The 23,299-nt window shown below is 34.1% G+C and overlaps 3 protein-coding genes across 3 annotated transcripts; 2 read left to right on the top strand and 1 right to left on the bottom strand.

Moving 5' to 3' along the window:
• The first annotated feature begins 4,345 nt into the window (after nucleotides 1-4,345).
• Nucleotides 4,346-5,551, top strand: LOC114763148 (non-specific lipid-transfer protein 1-like). The gene is made up of 2 exons (XM_028952758.1): nucleotides 4,346-4,713; nucleotides 5,293-5,551. The coding sequence occupies exons 1-2, from the start codon at nucleotides 4,361-4,363 to the stop codon at nucleotides 5,300-5,302; spliced, it is 363 nt and encodes a 120-aa protein (XP_028808591.1). The 5' UTR covers nucleotides 4,346-4,360; the 3' UTR covers nucleotides 5,303-5,551.
• Nucleotides 5,552-5,720: 169 nt separating this feature from the next.
• Nucleotides 5,721-9,011, bottom strand: LOC114763160 (uncharacterized). The gene is made up of 7 exons (XM_028952768.1): nucleotides 8,939-9,011; nucleotides 8,056-8,670; nucleotides 7,765-7,911; nucleotides 7,394-7,508; nucleotides 6,699-7,159; nucleotides 6,335-6,617; nucleotides 5,721-6,207 (listed from the first exon to the last, which is right to left on the bottom strand). Exons 1-6 carry the CDS (start codon nucleotides 8,990-8,992, stop codon nucleotides 6,357-6,359), a joined length of 1,653 nt encoding a protein of 550 aa, XP_028808601.1. The 5' UTR covers nucleotides 8,993-9,011; the 3' UTR covers nucleotides 5,721-6,207; nucleotides 6,335-6,356.
• Nucleotides 9,012-19,504: 10,493 nt separating this feature from the next.
• Nucleotides 19,505-21,399, top strand: LOC114763164 (RING-H2 finger protein ATL74-like). The gene is made up of 2 exons (XM_028952776.1): nucleotides 19,505-19,516; nucleotides 20,674-21,399. The coding sequence occupies exon 2, from the start codon at nucleotides 20,755-20,757 to the stop codon at nucleotides 21,343-21,345; it is 591 nt and encodes a 196-aa protein (XP_028808609.1). The 5' UTR covers nucleotides 19,505-19,516; nucleotides 20,674-20,754; the 3' UTR covers nucleotides 21,346-21,399.
• The last annotated feature ends 1,900 nt before the right edge of the window (nucleotides 21,400-23,299 follow it).

Genomic DNA, 23,299 nt, shown 5'->3' with positions numbered 1-23,299 from the left:
ATTATACCTCTTTAATATTTGTAACTGACGTCTTTAATAATTCTAAATTCTCATTAAGTGAGTTAATGATTTTGAAACTGAAACTTAATTGTGTTTAAGTGCCCAATCGTCATTAAGTGAGTTATGATTGAATTCTTTTGTCTTTTGCTACTATGATCACCCTACTCTAATAGGAAGAATCCGTTTAATCTTGGAAGAGTGCTGCTTCTTGCTTTGCTAGTAGTTGCGGAATAACTTTTAAAAACAGTGTCTGTAAGACACGACTCGGATTTACCATTTCTCTGCAAGTGTTACCTTTAACAGGATTTGCAAAGCATTATAGAGGAGTTAGAAGGTGTGTTTGACTTTTGGAAAATTTAGGTGTTGTCTCCAACAATAAGATCTCAACCAATAAATATTAATATTAATAAGCTTGGTGGAACATTTTATGATACATTGATTATGGTCAATAATTTGGGTGCTTCACATCATCTATTGTTTTGTAATTAGCAATTAGGTTCTATCCTTAATTAGTATAACCTATAGCCTTTGCCCGTATCAGTCGGGTTAGGCCTTATTTATGAATTTCATTTTCAATTAGAAGAACAATAATTACTTGACGAACTATTGCATTTTTGGTACAGCTGTCAATCTATTTGTGGGCATTGTCAAATTCTAATATATGGATCATTCTCTTAATATGATATTTTTATTTAAAAAATATTAAATCATTTTCCTTGACACGCTATTGACGAATTACTTCACTTGTAATGCCATCTTTTTTGCGTAGCCTATAGGAGAGACATCATATAAACTTATTATAAGCATAATGTGATTTATATTCTCACACTAATACAAATAATTTAAATAACCAATAGGAATTAGGTCTAATAAAAAAAGACTGATTCCTTACAACATGGCGAACCATGTTAGGACTTGATAGTGTCTTGAATAGGAGGATACATAAGCTTTAGTAACAAAAACAGAGAATAATTTAAATAAAATAATTGTTTCTTTTTTCAATACACATTTTTTCTTCATGAAAATATTTCTCTCCAGTTCTATAATTTCTATTGCCACGTTTGAACTATTTTCCTTAATAGTGTTTTTTCCATACCACCTGGACCATAAGAATGGAAATAAGAAGTATGAGTAACTGGTTTCAAATCCTTCTTTGGCATTACTCTGGTACTAGGTCATAAATGTTGAACTTCAATAATTAATTTGTAGAGATTAAAAAATTAGTTTAGTTGTTTGTTAATAAATGTATGTTTTCATAAAATAGTTCTTTTAATAATTTGCATTGAAAATTATTCTCTTAATTATAAGATCCTTTAATATATGTAATTGACAGGAAGAGTTAAGGAAAAAATAATCGTAAATTTGGAAAACAAATAAATTGAGTTACTAATTTAGAATTAAAACAAACTGTTAGAATAGCCCTTATATTTATAATGAAAATGAGTATAATCAAAATCCGTAGGGTTGCTACAAAAAGTTTATTTATTAAGATCTAGCAGTTTTTAACATTTTTAATTTAGTGGCAGCTGTTAAAAAATATGCTGATTAATGTTATGCGCGTAACAAATCATATATCTCATTGATATTCTGATGTCTTATGATATATGCTGTAGACTTAAATTTAATAATTTTGGTAAAAAGAAAAAGACTTAAATTTGACAATAAAATGACTGTTAACGTTTTCTCCCAAGAGATAGACTATACATACCCCCTCCATCCTTTTTTATAAAAAAAAAAAAAAACAGTTTCTCTTATTATTATAATAATGTTCCTAAATATAAGAAATAAGTCCTCCTTGTTTGAAATGTTAAACTAGCTTTTTTTTACTTTTACCTCCATTATTAAACATATGCTACCTATTATCTCTTAGCAATAAATGTTCATTCATTGTCTCATGTATTCTTTCTACAAATAATATTACTCTGATCTTATTTATAAATCACTTCCAACATGTTTCACACAAATAAAAAAAAATCTTAAATTTTATTAACTCTCATTGAAAATTTAACAACTTTTCAATTTTATTACATATTTATTGTACATCTATACAAAAAATTCCTTTCAATGCCCTATAATAGGACCCAAAAAATGTTTTTTCTATTTATCTTGATAGTTGAAATATATATTACATATTTATTACTTTTAAGTAATATTTTAAACCGTGTGATTTCAGTAGTAACTGTTTCTTTTTAACAAAAGACACAGGAAGCATTTCTTATACGAGATAGTCCGGAAGACCATTTTTGCTTAAACTAATTGGATTTTTTACATATAAGAAAAAAAATCAGATAATTTATAGTAACAAGATGCATTATATTCAAATGTCTACCAACGAAGAGTTAGCTAATTCATTAGTGATATAAGTTGATAGGAAAAAAATAAAGCAAACAATTTATCAAAAATGGAAAAAAAATAATCCATCTCACTTTTGAAAAGATACTTTTTCCATAAAATTCAGCGGATCAAGTCCGGAGAAGGAAAGAACTCATCAAGGTTAGAATAATTCTCAGTCCACAAAATATTTTCAGTGTTTTTTGCAAAGAAAAAATCGTTTCAGATTGCTAAAAAATGTCCCTCGGTTCTAATGGTTGTCATCATATATTCTCTTATTAAAAATAATTTTATTTGAGACACTATACTAAATCATATCTATTTTTACTTATGGGCAATACCTAACAAATAATTACACCCAACGATACCTATCAGACCCACCAAGTACTCGAGCCTTTTTAAAGTGGACAAAAAATGCACTTTAACTTGCTTTGAGAAATTTTATAATGTTTATTCATATATTCTAAAATAATGCAAATTTAAAGAAAAATATTTATGATTATTTTGAGGAGCTAATTTTTACAAGCTTTTGCAAATAATAAGATAAGATGTGATAGATAAAAATCAAAAGCCATATTTTTCCTAATAAGATTGTTATATTTCCAGAAACTGATCTGAAATCCCACTAATCTTTTTCAGATAGGCATTAAACAAATTGGACAAATTGTTGTTCACCAACTCACCGTGAAATTGAATCGTCACTTTAGCCACCACTCATTAACACTGCTTTTTCAAAAATGAACCCGGAGACTTGATGCCACTCAGTTATTTTTGGTGAAGAACCCCTCGTTCTTGCCTAACAGTAACTTACTGGAAACTCAGAAGTGTAGATAAACCTTGTGCATAAAGTCAGGCTATTGGATCATTAATAAATGACTCACAGAAATAGCAGTGATTGAGCAGATCCGTATAAAATGTTGCTTCTTCATTCACCACATAGCGAAGCCAGGCCTTGTTGTTACAGTAATTACTGCATTAAACTAGCCCAACCACAGCTCTTTATGGCCCTGAACTAACCCACCTACCCAAACAATCACTCCCACGTGCCTTTGTCCCATCATCATCTTCTACTTTGCCTCATCCCCACCTACGCAGTCATAAACACTTGCCCTAATATTTTGATATTATCCACCCCCATCAACACACAGCTCAAGCTTGATGGGTTTGTATGCAGTTTCACTAATGAAAAACAACAAAACAATTTCCAGCCCATATCATGGATATATCTCAGGTAACATATTATATATTGTTCAGAGTTTCGTCCAGTCTTAAATGCCACCTAGTTTCAATATATGACCTAAGAACTTGTAAAGCAAATTATGACATAATAAACTTAGGTAGTTGCCTTATAAAAAGTAATCGGCAGTGTATTAGATTAAAGTTGTTATATAAAAATTAAACTTAAACAGTTGCTATATTAAGCTTTAATATAATAAATACTCCATCCGTTCCTTATTATAAGAGATATTTGATACTTATGGCATGTTCCTATATATAAGAGACACTTAAAAGTTGTCTCTATTTTTTTGTGTTGATTTCCTATTTTACCCATATTTATTATCTCCAACTCACACTCTCTCTCCCTCCCACTTCTCTTTCTTTTAATAATTTAATTGTTCTCTCTCATGCTCTCTCTCCTTATTAATGAGGGCATTTTTGAAAAAAAAATTATACTTTTTACACATTAATTGTTCTTAACTAATTTTAACTATTTTTTTTATTAACGCATTTCGGTTATTTGTCTCTTATAATAAAGAACAGAGGGAGTAACAAATTAGGCAATAAGCCAAGCTTATCATCTATAATGTGTTATATTGAAGGACATGAGATTGCAGAGTAATTTAATGATTTTAAGGGGTTTTTTTTTTTCTATGAATCGTTGAGTGGGACGTAAGAGTGATTTTCCCAAAGTTTTTCTGTCATGCCCTTCCCTCCCTTTTATAAATACCATACGCTGAAACCTCAACTAACGTAGTATCCCAAAACTCAGGCCAGTCCGAACTACCATCTTTACCAAGAACAGAGACTAATGGCAAGTTCACTTGTGGCGAGGTTGCTTAGCTTATTGATTGTGTGCCTAGCACTTTGTTCTCCTAAGGCCAACGCAGTGACATGCGACCAGGTGATGACCGACCTGTCACCCTGTGTTCCCTACATAGTCAACGGCGGTGCCACCGTGCCGGGGCAATGCTGTAATGGGGTCAGGACCCTCTTTAACCAGGCTCAGACCACACCTGACCGCAAAACCGTTTGCAACTGCATCAAGAATGCTATTAGGAACATCCCTTACAATAACAACAATCTTAACCTCGCTGCTGGCCTTCCTAGGAAATGTGGGGTAAACATTCCTTACCAGATCAGCCCCAATATTGACTGTAGCAGGTAATTTGAATCCTCTTTCTTATGTTGTCTTTCTCAAAACAAATATTTGAATCTAAGACTTGTTGCTAACTATCCAGACTCTTTATCACTAGACTACAATCAATCTTTGTGGCGTGTTTGCCTGATGCACTTGACTGATTTATCTGCATGAAAAGTTTAGGTAGATTTGGTGCAAATGATCAATAGACTAAAGACCAATAGTACGTTCCCACTTAAATGCGTGCTTATGATGCTCACCTGTCTCTATTCATTCTTTCTCAAGCCTTAACCCCATAGGTGGGTCATCTACATGAATTGCATAACGTCATTATTGTCTGTAAAAAAATCAAATCTTCAGATGTCAGCCAAAAATTTTATGTTGATCCATGCTTACATGTCTCTGTGCTACACAAAAAAGATTGCCTAAGAATTTTTCCTCAATATGTTGTACTGCTTACTGCCATCTCTGGTGGGGGTCTGATATTATTAAAATATGGCATAATGCAGCAGGTAATCTGCACTAATAAACAGCATGAACTATATACCCCTTTATTATCGGCCTTTTTTATTCTTACGGGCTTTTCTTTTTCTTGGATGCAGAGTGCAGTAAGGTTGATGGAGAAGTAATTGAGGGATGTAGCAGCATGTGTGTGAATAAGTGGTTACAACCCACATGGAAGATCATTAGCGAACCTGCTTCTTTGAAGCATGATCTAATCTACTAGTCTTCTTGTATCTCTGGGTAGTTGTAGGGCCCGTACTGCTTCTATATGCTGCTATGCCCTAGGCAGAGTAATGCAATGTAAAAGCAGCTGTTTCCTTAATGATATGCAGTTTGTGTTGGTAGTTGATTTGAAAACTTTATGTTTCATTATAACTTTTGGTAGCTCAACATGTCACTTCGGATATTTCAAGTTCCCTAAACCTACAAGGACTTTGGAAACCGTTAGATTTCTAGATCCAAAATAAGATAAATAAGAAGGGGTTATGAATTAAGATTCACAAATAATTCATATGTTACCAGGGTCTCAACGCAAATGGAGAGATACAATGACTATGTAGGCTGGTATGAAAGAAATCTCCACGCAACGTCACAAAACAGCAAACTTTTATGCCTTAAAGTAATGAAAACTGATACCAACTACAAATTATTATTTTGACTCCCAACATCATCCAGTGCTAGTATAACTAAAAATCTGCCCAAAAATATACAGCAAGGGTTAAAATAAATAACGCCATCTATGGATTTACCTGCAAAGAATTCAGGGCTTCATTTAAGAGCAACCTCTTTTGCAACTTCATCCTCAAGTCTACAGTCTACGCAGCTGCACTTATGTTACGTTCTTCATTTTTTAGCAACAAATATATATACACTTGGCAATGCAAAGTTTATGCCTTGGCCAAGAACTGAGATTGTTCGACACGTGGCAACATCTACCCCTTTGAGGATAGCATGAGAGAGGTGGTCTGACAGCCATTACCATGACCCTCAAGGTAAGTGCCAAAGGTTGAAGTCTACAGCAGATGTGATACTTGTCAATAAAGAGTCCAAGGAGGTGAAACAAAAACCCATAGCTTTGCAGCTTGCAAGTCAACAAAGCAGGAAGAAAAAAGAAGATTTAATGGATAAAAATTGCTTTACCATGAATAGAACGGGGTGACGTTTATTCAGTGTCCCTTGTTTCTGCAGACAGAATGTGTCTGTCCATTCGGATCACGTAATTATTTATCAAGAGTCTTAAACGTAGGTTTTCTTCCCTTAAGATGTCCAGCTCTTTCTTCAAATCAGCGTTCTGTGCTTCAAATTGTGAATTTAGAGAAACCTGCCTCTGAAGAAGTCTATTTTCCTCCCTTAATCGGCTCATTTCCTCCTTCAATCCAGCATATTTGGCTTCCGACATGACAGCCCTCTCCCTCAAATCATCCTGTTACCCAAATAAGTCTCTCATTTCATGATTCAATGCAGATAAGTATATATGAAGAAATTCAATGATATATAATCTCACATCACAAATGCGCAACTTTGTCGGAGTGTCCTCCACAATGAGTTTTTCAAGGTTGACCTCTTGCTCACTGCATACTTGATCACAAATGCTTTTTGTGGGGCTAACCTCTTCTGTTAGGTTTTTAACCTCTCTGTGAGCTTCATCACATGTGCTGCTCTCTGTGGGGGTATCCTCCACTATCAAGTTTTCAAAATTGACCTCTCCATGAACTCTATCACATGTATTCAACTTTGTGGGAGTGTCCTCCACTATTTGGTTTTCAAAATTCGACTCCTCTCTATGAATTTTATCAAATGCGTTCAACTCCGTGGGAGTGTCCTCCACTATTTGGTTTTCAAAATACTCCTCCTCTCTATGAACTCTACCACATGTGCCCAACTCTGTGGGACTGTCTTCCACTATTTCGTTATCAAAATTGACCTCCGGCTCTTTTTGCAATTCATGAGATTTAGAAGTACTGTCTGTAGCTCTGAATCTACATCAGGAACCTGCTTACACGCGATTCCAAATCAATCATAAAAAAACAAGAGGCACGCATGCATAATTGAAATGGAAGTTCCAGAAGAATAGAAAAATGATTTATTTAGATTTGAAGCAAAAGTCTGTTAACAGATCGCTTCTGATAATAGCATTAATTGATTTTAATTAAATTCGTCCACTTCAATTAAAACTGTTACTTACGCTGATTGATGTACTTGTTGAACAGTTTGGCCCGCTTTGAAGCTCCTTAGAGTCATCTTGTAACTCTAACGCCTCTTTGATTATGTCTACTTCCAACTCTTGAGGAGTTGGTTGGAGCGTCCAAATTACCTTGCACATGCAGATAATAAAGGAATTAAATTCCCACTTCACCCTGATTTTCTTACAGCTTTAGAAAGCATTTGACTGAGAATTAATTATATGGCACCATCATAAGATTCCAACATCAAAATAACATTTTCAATAGCAGCTTCAGACAAGAGGATGCACAACGCTTTTGCTACTTCAGTCAGTACACATGTTTTCCCCCGCAGAGGAGCCACTAACATAGGAATAAAATAAAATTTAAAGAAAGTTTTTATGTTACCTGGTCATCCTGCAAACCCTTAAACCTTGAAGCAAACCAAGGTCTTTGATTGGATTTACTATTATGCCATCGACACAAACGAGGAAAGGCCAAATCGTGTTCTTGTATACCAGGCCGGCCTATGTTAAAATGTTCATAAGACCATGTCTGTTGGCCATAAACAAGAAAGTTAAGCAATAACACTTACAAGAAATCTAAATACGGACCAAAGGTTGACGCCATGAAGAAATAAAGGTTGGTACATAAGAGTCCATCATATAAGTAACAAAATAGCCATCCGCTAAAACTTACTTGAAGAAACACGAGACAACCACCCACATATTGCACATTATTTTCTTTCCTCTTGTCCAACCACTTAGATAAATCTTCGATGACAGCAGCACCCCAGGCAAATTGATCAACCTCGTCCAAATTTCGAAGAAGGGATAAATAGCGAGAATCTACTTTTCCATTTGAACTCTGAAAAAGCAAAGTGCCAAATGTATACAGTAGAAATGCCCTGATGAAATCATCACCAGCAGAGTCTCCCAGAGAATCAAGTCTACTTTCAAGTGAAGCCACTGCAACCTTTCTGTTTGACATGGTTGCACCGTATTCCTCTTCCAAATCAGAGAAAGGCTCGTCGTCTTTTAAGTGCACAGGATGGCCCACTACCCTTAACCCCAAAATCAGGGCCACATCCAACAGAGTCATCGAAATTTCACCCAGATGAAAAATAAACGCTTGCTTTTCACAATCCCATCTTTCCATGAGCTCAGCTAATAGATTTTTGCTGAGCGAATGATTGGGAAATGATAACACACTGCCAAACCCCATTTTTGTAATTGCTGATCTTTGCTCATCAGTGAGCAGCTGAACTCTCTTCACGTACGATTTCAAGGAGAATCTAGTACTGACATTCCTCACCTAAAGAGATAAGGTTCGGTGAAGTTATGAAACGCATAACTGGGAGAAGATTAAGCAATCGCGGGGTTGCAACAGAATATGTACGACACCAAGCATACCCAATTACAATACAGAGACTCAGCATCCAGAAAGTCAATTATCCACAAAAAAGTAACGAAATTGAAGTCAAATTTTTCGTTTCCAATGGTTTCTTACTAACCAAAGAGATTATAAAGCTTCAGATACAATGAAATCGAAACGATAATTGAAAAGGGGAAGAAGACTGTACCGGTTCTTCGACTTCAACTGAAGTAATGAGGGATCTTCTGGTGGATCTTCTCATTGCGAACTCGATTCTATAATTCTTGACAACACAGATTTCGAACGAAGAATTTTGAAATATAAACCGCAGAAGCTCAAGAGGCAAGCCTCGCGGGAAGGCAAAGCTTGTCGAGAAAGCTGGACTTCAAAATGGATGACGTGTTCCAGAGATACCAAGAAGGCGCGAAAATCTCAAATGAGTACTTATAGGGGTATTTCACGCTTTCGTAGGAAAATTAAATCCAAAATCGTATAAAAAAGAATTAAAATTTTAAAAAAAACCTTATTTATTATAAAGTTGTATAAAGCATTAATTAAATTACTTCCTTGGATACCATTTCTTTTTATTTTTCACAACTAATACTTTTCCGATCTTTAATATAAGATCTATTTAACTAATTTGATTAGATTAAAGAAGTTAGGTAGGTTAGTTAATTATAAGAAAAGTGACATATTTTTTCTAAAATACCATAATCATCTTTCTTAATACCACTCTCCCTCTTTTACTTGATTATAGTTAAAGAAGTATCTATAGGGATAATTTAGAGAAAACTGATAAATATAAAAAATGGATCTTATATTTAGAACCAAAACCAATTTAAGAATTGAGTTTTATATTAAGGACCGGAAGAATAATTAGAAATCCCATTTGTTTTGTCTAGAAACACACTTGATTATATGGAGATGAGAAGTGTGAAATTCTTCAAATTCACTGGGTAGATACATGCTAGGGTGTTTGTCACGCAAAACGCCCAAGGAGTTAAAAATTTAAGGATTGACATTTGTGAAATACAAGAAGCTAAATAAGGTGAAAGGTAAGAATCATGATTTGCTTTCTAATTAGTTAAGCTAAATGTTATCCATGGCCGTGTTTTTTTAATAAATAGTTTTTTGTTCTTTTAAGGAAAAACTAATACCACTTCTGGTTTTTAATATAAGATCTAGTTAATTCATTTGAATAGATTAGAAAAATTTGTTGAGTTAGATATTTGTAATAAATAAATGTTTCTTTCCTAAAATATCTTTGTTAATCATATTTATTACCTAAAACTACTATTTAATGGAATTTTTAACTTGTGTAATTGCTATAAGGACTATTTTAGAAAAAATAGTTAAATATGAGAGACAAAATGAATTAATGTCTTATATTTAAAATTAAATTAAAAATCAAACTAACTCTTATACTACCTCCGGTCTTAATTATAAGAGTAGTTGACTAATTTAAGGAGATTAAGGAAAGAAGTTAAATTAATTATTTGTAATAAATAGATGTTGTCTTTCCTAAAATATCCTTGCTAATCAAGTGTATTGGCTATAACTATTATTGTTAGAATAACTATTTTGAGAAAAAATATATATAAATATAAAAGACAAAATGGATTAGATCTTATATTTAAAATCAAAATAAAAATCAAATAAATTTTTATATTAAAAACCGGAGATAATATTAAAAATAGGCGCAGCAGTTATGTGGGTCATGTGGCGGATATTTTTCGTTCAACTATTCCCTCTTCTTCGAAGGATCCGGCGCCTCAATTTCATAGTTCAAAAGAACAAAAAGTAAACATTTTACGCATCAGCGTCAGTTGGCCCACCTCCTCATACCTGCTTCTTGCTTCGGCAGCCACCTGAAGCCCCGTTTGAGAAGGAAGCGGGTAAATTAATTGGCATCTCAAATAACTGGTCGTTATGCACGTTCAGCCCAGAGCAATCTCCATGGCAGTGTTGTGATTTGCAGGACCAACTAAAGAAGTCAAGAAAATGAAGGACCATAAATTTGGTCAAAGGCCTTTTCTTGCAGCAGCAGGCACTGATATACTACCTTTGCTCTTTAATGTAAGAATATAAGAGTTGGTTAAATAATTTGAGTTGATTAAAAAAGTTTGTTAATAAGTTAATTATTTGTAATAAATAGATGTTTGTCTTTTCTAAAATATCCTTCCTAATCATGTGTATTAACTAGAATTACCATTTGATAGAATTTTTAACATGTATAATTACTCAATGACTATTTTAAAAAAATAGATAAATATTACCTCTGGTTCTTAATATGAGACCCCATTTGACTTTTATTTTAGTCCTAAATATAAGACATATAAGACCCTGTTTGACTTTTATTTTAGTCCTAAATATAAGACATATAAGACCTAGTTTGATTTTTATTTTGTTCCTAAATATAAAACCCCAATTCATTTTTTCTCATATTTATTTATTTTTTCAAGGTAGTCCTCCTAATAATAGTAGTTTTAGCCAATATATTTGATTAGTAAGGATATTTTAGGAAAAACAACACCTATTTATTACAAATAACTAATTTAACTTATTTCCTTAAACTACTCAAATTAGTCAACTAGCTTTTATATTTAGGATAGTATGAGACATTAAGTGGATTGAGATTTTATATAGAGCCGGAAAAACGGGCCGAGCCCGTCGGACTAGCCCGTTTAAGCCCGATTAAGTCAAGGGTCGGGCTTGTAATATGAAGCTTCCAAAAGTAAATTGGGCTTAAAAGGGCCAACCCTGTAGGGCTTATAATTAAACGGGCCGGCCCGTTTAAGCCCGCTATTTCTTTTTTTTTTTTGAGAAAAAGAAAACCCCAAGTCCCCAACTCCCTAACTCCCTAACCCTAATCGGCTGACCCTTCCGCCTTCCCTTCTCTTACACTGTTAGTCACTTAGTCTGTTGTTACACACACACTCTTGACCGACCAGAGTCTTCCTTCCTTCCACTTCTAGTTTCGCAATTTCGGCCACTCACGTCTCAGTGGTCTCATGCTCTCAGCCTCTCACGCGGACTCTGGCGCTCACCGTCACAGCGTCGCTCAGTAGACAGTAGTAGCACTCACTCTTCGAGTTCGAGTCGTCTCATCCGTCTTCGTCTCTCTCGGTCTCCTACTCTTGGTCTCCCAGTTCCAATCTGTCTCGACTCCGACTCCTAGTCCCAGATCCCCACAGAGACAGATTTACAGACCACCGTCGGCGTCGGCAGTCACCCTCACTCCCGTCGCCTAGTCATCATCTCTCTCGGCCTCACCTCACGCAGATTCGCACATCGCAGATTGTTGGCAATCACCCACTCACCGTCGCCGTTGCCGTTTACAGAACACCAATCGCACATCGTAGATTCGCAGTCACCGTCGGCCGTCGCCTATAGCCCACCTTTGCTTCGCCAGTTCCCCCTCTGCTTCCCTTGTTCCCCCATCGACCAACGTCCTTGCATCCCCGGTCAATCAGCTCCCTTGCTGTTCGTGAGTCTGTCCAACCTCAAGGCGTGCGTCGTGCAGTACCACCTCTCCACCGACCAGTAACCAGCGTCAGCATCTCTACTCTAGTGAGTCTTTGCTTCATTCCTGATTTTATAGTTTAGACCACCCAATTTTAGACTCTCTAAATCGTTTCTGAATTCTGATATGGATTACTGTTTGATGTTTATTTATTAATTGCCTACTAATATACATTAAGAGGAATAGAGGATCCTAAATTGTAATTTTTTGCTGATTCTTGGCAGGCTGGCAGCATCATGTCTTTCTCACCGCAGCAAAGAGAAAAGGCTCAAGGGACTGATGATGCATCATTAGCTATGGATGGCAAAGGTAAATCATCTTCTATTCAAGTGACCGAAGAACCAAAACCAAAGAAGCCTAGGATTTTGACCTCTGATGTTTGGAAGTATTTTACTAGAGTTAAGATTGATGGGGTGAATAAGGCAAAGTGTAATGGTTGTCAAAGTTTATATGCATCGGGTGGGGATAAAGGCACTTCACATTTAAGTCGCCATATTAAGACTTGCAAAAGTTTAGACAAATTTCATGATATTGGATTGATGATGATGGACAGTGAAGGCAACATAAGGTCTAGAAAAATTGATCATAATCGTATTAGGGAGGTTATGACTATGGCCATAATTGAACATGGTCTTCCTTATTCATTTGTTGAATATAGATGGATTAGGGAACTACTTAGAATGTTAAATCCTGATGTGAGGCTCATGACTAGAAAAACGATTGTGGCTGATGTTATGAAGTTCTTCCACCAACAAAAAAATAATTTGAAACAGAAATTGCAAAAAAGTATAGGTAGAATATGTTTGACTTCTGATTGTTGGACTGCTGTGACTTCTGAAGGATATATATGTTTGACGGCTCATTTTGTGGATGAAAAGTGGACACTAAATAGTAAGATACTTTCATTTTGTAGAATGGAGCCTCCACATTCTAGGGTACAATTGTCTAAAAAAGTGTATGATTGTTTGAAAGAATGGGGGATTGAGAATAAAATATTCTCAATTACTCTAGATAATGCATCTGCAAATGATAACATGCAAGACTTACTAAAAGAGAAGTTGCTTTTGCAAGAAAACTTTGATTTGATTTGTGGTGGTGAATTTTTTCATATAAGATGTTGTGCCCACATCCTTAACTTAATAGTTCAAGAAGGTTTGAAAGTAGCAAGTAGTGCTTTATGGAAGATTAGAGAGAGTATTAAATGGCTGAAGGCATCTGATGCAAGAATGATTCAGTTCAAGCAATGTGTTGAGCAAGTAGGTGGCATTGACACTGCAATGAGCCTACGATTAGATGTGCCCATTAGATGGAACTCTACTTATGCAATGCTTGAGAGTGCACTTAAATATCGCCGTGCTTTTGCAAACTTTGCTTTGTGTGATTCAAACTACCCAAGATGTTTTAATCTGATAAACGATGAGTGGAATAGAGCAGAGGCAATGTGCAGTTTCTTGAGGCCATTTGAAAAGATAACAAGGTTGATTTCTGGGTCATCATATCCTACTGCCAACTCTTATTTTATACAAATATCAAAAATTGAGATGTTACTTGATGCAAACATGAAGAGCATTGATGATGTGATTAGAGAGATGTCCAGAAGAATGAAAGAAAAGTTTGACAAGTATTGGCAAAATTACAATATTCTTCTTACACTTGCTGTGATTTTTGATCCAAGATGGAAGTTTAACATTATCAAATATTGTTATGCAAAGATTGACCCTGTCACTTCTTCTGAGAAGATTGCCAATGTCAAGAGCAAGTTAGATGCCATTTTCAATGAATATTTAAATATGGGAACATCAATCACATCATCTTCTAAACAAGGGTATGGAAGTGCATCAACTTGTAGATCTTCAACCCTTACAACTCATCATGTTTCTCACACTTCAAGTGCTTCAACAACAACAACCACATCTTTTGATGATGCATTTGATGTAAGTTTTAAATTTGTCAATTAAATTTGTTTTTTATTTAGCTTGTATTTGATTCAATTTTGATAATGTAGGATTATCAAGATATCTATGCAATCATGGATCATTCTTCTATGGACAAGTTTGAATTGGAAACTTATTTAGAAGAACCAATTTTGAAGCCTGATAATTGGAAAAATTTGGATGTCTTGAATTGGTGGAAGAACAATCAAACTCGGTTCCCAAATCTTTCAAGGATGGCAGCTGATATTTTGAGCATTCCAATCACAACTGTAGCTAGTGAATCGGCTTTTAGTATTGGTTCACGTGTTCTTACGAAGTATAGAAGTTCCATTCTTCCAACAAACCTTCAGGCTCTCATTTGTGCTCGTAACTGGTTGCATGGATTTGCATATAAAGGTAATTCACTAATTTATAAGTATTCTATTACAATTATTTATGCTTTTAATTGCTCAATTGTCTATGATTGTAGTTTATTATTTGTTGCAGAGAATGCATGTGATATTGATGATGGAGAAGAAATCATTGATATTTTTAGAAGTCAAGAAGAGCCGATTAATAGTGAAGTACAATCAAATATCCTTGCAATTGATGATAGTGATGATGAAGTTTCGAAAAAATGAAGTTGCCACTGTCACTTGAAGCCTGATGTTGCTTGACATGAACTCTATGCTTTAGTTGTTTATTGTGAACTTAATGTTTATCTGGTTGTTTATCTTTGTCTTCACTCTTCCATTTAGTTTGTCTATTTAATGGATTTTATTGCGATGTGATGGATATTTTGAATGTTTATATATGATGGTGTTTCTATTTGTGACATAATTTATTAATATTTATATCTTTTATTAGTAATTTTATTATTTTGATTAAATATGCAAGAAACATGAAATTAAATATGCAAGAAACATGAAAAAATTAAATTTGTAGTTAAAAGGGCTAAAAGCCCGCGGGCCAGCCCGAGCCTGTTATCCCACGGGCCGGGCTTGAAAAATTAGCATGTTTTTGAGAATCAGGCTTAAACGGGCTGGTCCGTTTAGGCCCGAGCCCGTGACGGGCCGGCTCATTTTCCCAGTGCTAATTTTATACAAGCGCGTAAACTTTATGGTTGCGGTCTTGTCTCTCCTTGAGCTTATTGGAAACTCTTCAAATTAAATAGATTCCCTCTCAGCATCTAGTATTTTTCTTTTCCATATATATTTGAAGGCTTGATTGATTATTTTGTTTGAATCTGCTTGCGCTTTTGAATTAACACGTGCAAATGGAATCTGCAGAAGCTAATTCTACTGTGAACCTCACCGAGCAAATCATTGCCACCGCTTGTAGGATTGCTTCAAGGGTAGCTTTCGACCAGATGCACGGCGGCCTTAGAAGAAGCAAGGATGAGGGCTTGTCCTCAGTTTCTCTGAGTATCGCAAGAATGAATGTAAAAATAATGTTTACTCTAACACTTTGTGCTCTTCTGAACTTAGAAATTGACATGTGGTGGATCCTTCGAAGGAGAAGGAGGAGTTGAACGCAAAAGGCTTCGCCACGTCACTGCTAGTCATTACAAACACAGAGTTGGAGGGCTAATAGGTTTTTTTTTTTTTTAAAAAAAAAGGTTAATAGTTGAATCTGCAAAGGTTCACTAGAATGAAGACATCTCACAACTTAAAAAGCACTTAAAAAATACTACCTCCGATCTTAATTATAAGAGCTAGTTGATTAATTTGAGGAGATCAAGGAAAGAAGTTAAATTAGTTATTTATAATAAATATGTATTGTCTTTCCTAAAATATTATTGCTAATCAAGTGTATTAGTTAAAGTTATCATTATTAGAAGGACTATCTTGAAAAAAAATACATAAATATGAAAGACAGAGTAAATTGGGGTCTTATATTTAATATCAAAACAAAAGTCAAACGAAATCTTATATTAAGGACCGGAGATAGTATTTAAGAATGACACATCAAAATTTGAACATGTATCCTTACAAATTATATATTTATCAACTAGATTAATCTTTTTTTACTGTTAACTAAGATTTGAATATAATGAGCTTTTTTAGTGTGATTGTTCACATCTCATTAATTTTGTGAGTGCAGCAAATTTAGGCAGATTTTGTGGATTCATCCTATAAATGTGTGTTTGAAGGCCTTCCTATAAGGAGGAAACAAAAGTGATCAAGACTCTCAACGTCAATTTCTTGAAATTGAAAAACCCTACCACTATGAAGGATGGCACATGTAGTACTTTAATGTTTCTTTAGTAGTTCTAACACCTTCATTTTATTTATAATATTTTCAGTATCATAAATTATAAATAAAATAAGGATACTAGATACAATTAAAAAATAATATCAATGACGCTAAATGCATAAAAAAAAAATCAAAATACTGGATGTTAAAAAGAAAAAAAAAAGATTAAGGTTTAGATATATATGGAAAATAACACCAAAATGCTAAATATACTATTTTACCCTAAATAAAATCCTTTGTTTTTTTTTTGGCACCATGTTTGCATACCCAACTTCTGTAAAATAAAGATTCTCAACCAGGTTGATCATGTGATGATGGTATGATGTGGACCGATTAAAACTGATGGTTGATCGACAGGTGCGAATCAATACAAAGATATGTGATCTAAATTCTATTCTTCTTATCACAAATAACATATACCGGACCCATAAGAACAAGAGAAGTGGACCAGAAATTCCATGATCATCTAAATTGCAATTTATGATAAACAACATAATTCACGAATCATGACTGATACCTTGTTCCCATTAGAGACATCAAAATTCCAATCCAAATGAAAAATATCATATACAGCATCTGATCCTTAATGTAAAAGTTAGTTTAATATTCAATTTAGTTTTAAATAAAAGATTCAATCTACTTTGTCTCTCATATTTATCTATTTTTCTCAAAGTAATTCTTGTAGTAGTTGCACATATTAAATATTTCATCAAATGGCAGTTCTAACTATATACATGATTAGTAAAGGTATTTTAAGAAAGACAACACTTACTTATCACAAATAATTAACCTAACTAGTTTTCTTAATCTACTCAAATTAGTTAACTAATTTTTATTAACTTTTATACTACCTCTGGTCCTATTTAGAAGAGTTAGTTGACTAATTTGAGGAGATTAAGGAAAGAAGTTAAGTTAATTATTTGTAATAAATAGGTGTTGTCTTTCCTAAAATATCCTTATTAATCAAGTGTATTGGTTAGAACTCTTATTATTAGAAGAACTATCTTTGAAAATATATATAAATATGAGAGATAAAATGGATTGAAGTTTTATATTTAGGATCAAAATAAAAATCAAATAAAACTTTATATTAAGAGTCGAAAGTAATATTAGGAACAAGAGGTAGTACTAACCAGTACAAAAATTTTATGGTGATTTTGGATCTCCAATCAACTAAAGTTTTTTTTTTCATCACCAAAAAAAAAAATAGAAAGAATCTAAGAAAAGAAGCTACAAAATATCAGTTAGCAGCTTGCTAGGTACGATAAGCCGCCTAACACGAACAGTGAAAGGAAGGTAGAGATATTTTAGTGGGGTTGATGATTTTTATTTCCCCTCCCCTTTTACTTTTTCTTTTCTTTTTATTTATGCTCTTCCCACTTTTGATACAAATGTGCCAAGTGAGTTTGCTTCATCACACGTCAAAAAGTCACAAAAATCTAAGGCTAATGAGACTGCCGCAACATGGACAGTTACATATAACCAATGTCATTTCGCATTTGCCCCTTGGATTTGATACCAAACTGTTCATGATTCCATTCCATTAGTTTCTTAATTATTGTCTTTTAGGTCTTAGGTAGGCAAATCTCCTCTATCAATATATAATACTCCTCCTGTCCTTAATATAAGACCAAATTCTTAAGTTGGTTTTGGTCTTAAATATAAGACCTATTTATCATATTTTTCAATTTTCTTTAAATTACCCCTATAGATACTCCCTCAATCATAATCAAGTAGAAGAAGGAGAGTGGGTATTAAGAAAGATGATTATGGTGTTTTAGGAAAAATGTGTCACTTTTCTTATAATTATCTAATTTACCTAACTTCCTTAATCTAATCAAATTAGTTAAATGGGTCTTATATTAAGGACCGGAGGAGTATAATATTTTTGGGCCATTTTCACAAAAGAAACTCTTTTTTCCACCAAAATTTTGGTGCAACATTAAAAAAAGTACACTTTAAGTCCATGACAAAAATGTTTTAAAAAAAACTTAATTAGGATTTTTTGGAGAAATTGAGAAAAAAAATTTAATTAAAAATTCTGTTGGAGAAAATGATCCGATAAATTCTTACACTTGGTGCTCCAAAAATTTTGTATACAGAAAGAACCAATGTTTTAATTTAGATCATTTTCACTAACAAAATTTTTAGTAGGAGACTTCTACCCTTTTTTATATTTTTATGGTTTGTAATAATATTATAATTGTATTTGCAAGTACAAATATAATCTCATATTTTATAATTAAAATTTATGCGTTATTTTGCTCAAAAAATTATGTGTTATAATTTTATTAAAAAATTGATAAAGGAAGCCAATTTACTGATCCTACCTGCAAACGAGTGTTGTTTAGAATGGGGTCATGTCACTTTTGGCCAAAAAAAAAAAAGAATGGGGTCATGTCACCGCAAAATATCATTCTGGAGAGAGAAATTTTTTTTTTAAGCAGAGAGAAGCAAGATTTTTGCTTTTGCCAAAACGCCATTTTACGTGGCAAACCAGAGCGAGCATATCACGAGACACGAGTAGGAGCACATGTACGTGGGTGCTCATTATTAACCTGCACTATCTACATTAATATTAAATTGTTTATTTTTATTTTAGTTTTAATCCTTTAAATTTTTTTTCATTTAAAATATTTGTTCTTTTAGTTTGATAAAAACTCGGATCATTTTTCCTATTAAGAGATTAAAACTTATGGTTTGAAATTTAAAGGATCAAAACCAAAATGAATCTAAGCTCAACAGACCAAATATTGTATCAACCCAATTTAATTTAATTCAATTTTCATATTTCAATTTTTTTCACTTTAATTTATACAAAATTTAAATTAAATATAATTTTATAAATGTCACTTCTCAAAAAATAAATCTATCAAATTAAAATAGTAAAATGTAAAAGTTTTAAACATCTATTATCCAAATTAGATTTAAACGGTCTAAATTTCATCATGTTAATCAACATGCAATACTCACTGATGTGATAAGCACTAGATGTCAACCTGAAAAGTTTATAAGATAATATTAAATAAAGAAATTAATCACCAATAAATTTTTCTTCTAACAATATATTAGATTTAGAAGATTGTAGCAAAATGTTTATCACAGAGGTTAACATGTAAATGGGATTTAATTCTTTGTTTGGCGCCTACTTGTTTTTTCCATGTTTATATGTAGATTAACTCTTGGTATGAGCAATAACTAAATTTCTTTAGCACATGGACGACTGATCCCTTTGCCTTTTGTGACTTTAAATTTTGTGTCGGGCGCATGTGGTGTTTCCTAAGACCGGAGTAGACCCTATTTATGAACAATACACCCACTTGTCTGTTATATTATATATGTGTGCGTGTGTGTATTGCTATTTCCCTGCGTCTGAAGTAACCTGTGGGTGACTTGCCATGTTATGGCAAAAACCTAAATCTGGGGTTTCAGTAAAAGGCCTTTGAGATTTTCTAGTTCCCCCACAAATCTCTCTCAATCTTCTCTGGCAATCTTGCTCAACGAAGCAGCCTAGCTTGCTAGCTAAACGGGACCATTTCTGATCAGGAGGAAGCTGGGAATCAAACACCAGAACAGAACGGTCCCCAGTTTGGATAACAGTATACCCACGAAACCAATTTCACCACTCTCTTTTTCTCCCTTTATCCCTGTAGACAGGAAAGTGGGGGGGGGGGGCGAAAGATCAAAGATGCTTCTATATCTCACCTTGTTCTGTGTCCCTTTCCAAGCAGGAATCTTCACTACCAAGCTGCCATGACTCACAAATCAGTTTCTACTTGAGAAGCTCAAAGGAAATACCATCCCTGGTTTTCAAAATTCACCCAGAAGAAGAAGAAGAAGAACCATCAAACCAATCCTTAGTAGATGCTGCTTCAGATTTTAACCCCATATATCCAACAGAAAATCTGCCACAGCTGAGTAGAGACTCAAAATCAATTCGTAGTCGAGAAGCAGAAAGTGATATCATTCCCAGATTTCAAAGTTCAGAGTCAAGAAAACCCATCAGATCAGTCCTTACCCGTAGCTGCTACAAATTCTGTTTCTACCCATAAGTAAATTTGTCACGAGCCGTAGTATCAGTGAACCGGAAACCAGTTTCTAGTCAAGAAGCCGAAACCAGTAACATTCCATGATTTCAAAGTTCAGACACCAATAAAAATTCTTAGCGGTGGGTGCTTCAAATTTTGCTCCAACACAAAACCCAGTTGCCATCCAAGAAGCAGAAGTGAATACCGGTTTTGTGCTTCGAAGTTGAAGACACAAGCAAAGCCCTTCGAAATCCTTACTTCGGTTTAAGATCCATCAGAAAGCGAAAACCTGTGAGCGGTGAATATGCATCGCCGTCTTCTCGACGCCGGGCTAAGTGTGTCTCCGGCATATAGGAATAAGACCCATGAATCGTTCGTGCGAGATGTAAACTTCGACGCGAACATGGTGATCATACTGGCGGCTTTGTTGTGCGCATTAATATGCGCGCTTGGGTTGAACTCGATGGTGCGATGTGTGTTGCGTTGTAGCCAAAGATTTTCCACAGAGACCACAGAACAAACAGCTGCCAGGCTTGCCTCAACGGGCCTGAAGAAACGTCACCTGAGCCGGATTCCGGTGAAAGAGTACGGGCCCGGGGCGAACATACCGGCGACGGAGTGCCCGATATGCCTCGGGGAGTTCGAGAAAGGAGATAAGGTGCGAATGCTGCCAAAATGCAATCACGGGTTCCATGTGAGGTGCATAGACACATGGCTTTTGTCACATTCTTCTTGCCCCAACTGTCGCCATTCGCTGCTAGAGAAATCCACAAATCCGAGTTTGAATTCGAATGGGAGGAGTGAAGTAGGAGAACCCGCCGGAGCTCAGGCACCGGCAGATGGGCCCGGCAACATGCAAGTCCACGCCCTGGTCGTCGACGAGCAGGCAAGTTGAAGAAATCGTCCAATCAGAGGGATTTAGAAATTTAGTTTTCCTTAGTACAAGGACAAAAAAAAAAAAAAGGAAATTTAGGTTTGCGCGCGGCAACCGTTAATAATAGTAATAATTAATAGTTAACTTATTTAATGATATTTAAGTCTCAAAATATTAATTTAATTACTGTTTAAGTTCTAAAATTTTCAAGAAAGGTAAATTACAGATAGAAAAAATTGGTTAAAAGTATTTACTTAGAATTTTTATTGATTAGAGGGGCTTACATTTGAATGGCACAATCATATCTTTAGTTATGTGTAAGTACTCCATCCGTTCCTTATTATAAGAGACATTTGATACTTATGGCATGTTCCTATATATAAGAGATATTTAAAAGTTGTCTCTACTTTTTTGTGTTAATTTCCTATTTTACCCATATTTATTGTCTCCAACTCACACTCTTTCTCCCTCCCACTTCTCTTTCTTTTAATAATTTAATTGTTCTCTCTCATGCTCTCTCTTTTTATTAATGAGGGCATTTTTGGAAAAAAAGTTTATACTTTTTATACATTGATTGTTCTTAACTAATTTTAACTATTTTTTTAATCAACGTAATTTGGTACGTAATTTGATTATTCGTCTCTTATAATAAGGAATAGAGAGAGTAATTTTCATTGTAAAATTTTTTACACATAATTAAAGATAGAGTGTATGCAGTTAAAGAAGAGCCATACGTGTTAAAAATAAGTTGTACCAAAGCTCTCTGGCCAATAAAAATTTTAAATAAATAGGTTTAACCAAATTTCCCTTTGAAGTATCATCTGAGATAGTCGCAAATATGAGAATTTTACTTAAAAATCAAGCATTTAAGTTTTATAAATCATTTCTATTGATTTGCTACTGAAATTCTCTTATTTATAATTATCTGAATCAATATTTGCTACACCTCTTTCGTATAATTTTTTAGAGGCTAAATTGTTGTGAAGTTAATGTTTTGAGATTTGAGTATCATTATTGCCCTTTCCCCACCTAGAAATTTAACAAAAAATAGTAGATTTTTTTTTTGGGGGCCCAACTAGAAAGCTCAATAGTGGTAATGAAACCATGGGGTTTGGATCCTCTCAGAATCCTTCTTTCTCCTTTTCTTCTCAGAATCTCATCTCTACCATTGGATCAAATAATGAATGGTTCAGATTTCATACTTTATAAAACTATTATTATAACATTACATAAATAGGAGAGAGAAGGTGGACATCTGTTTTTTAAAATATTAAATCTGAACCATCTATTATTTGATCCATTGGTAGAGATGAGATTCTGAGAAGAAAAGGAGAAAGAAGGATCCTGAGAGGATCCAAATCCGAAACCATGTTTGCGTTCAACGCAAAATGTTGTGTGAAACATTGTAAACATGTAACCATTCGCATGAGAAAATTACTTTTATATTGAATCTATCAAAATAGTGTTCATCATTCAAATTTTAATCCTCATCCAACTAGAATTGAGGGGTGATTTGGTTTGACTTCTAAAAGTTATTTTTATTTCTTTTATAAGATACTCTTTCCGGTCCTAAATATAAAACTCATTTTATAGTATAATTTATATTAGAAAATAGGTCTTATATTTAGGAGTAAAATTGATCATCGTATTTAGCTTATATATAATGTAAAATCACTTCTTCTTCGCATTGCCCGGTGAAGCATGAGAACTGAGTTTTGCTTAGTTTTGGTTTGGTTATTTATTTTATCGATCTATAGATCCCTTAATCCATTAAGTGCATTGGGTTAAAATCCAGGCTCGCCTAATTTCTTTTTTTGTCGCGGATTGTTTATTTTATATGGTTGTTTATGTGTGTGTATATATATATATCATATTAATAATTACATTTAGAATTTCAATATTTACTTTTATTTTTGGCCAAAAAATATTTATTTTTATTTAAAATTTTAAAATGGTTTGACAGGGGAAAGTAATG

The sequence above is a fragment of the Neltuma alba genome, unplaced genomic scaffold (assembly GCF_004799145.2).
Source record: "Neltuma alba isolate B1F8T4 unplaced genomic scaffold, ASM479914v2 tig00011259_pilon, whole genome shotgun sequence".
Classification (NCBI taxonomy): domain Eukaryota; kingdom Viridiplantae; phylum Streptophyta; class Magnoliopsida; order Fabales; family Fabaceae; genus Neltuma; species Neltuma alba.
Note: the sequence above shows the minus strand (reverse complement) of the source record. Positions and strands in the feature narration are given on the sequence as shown.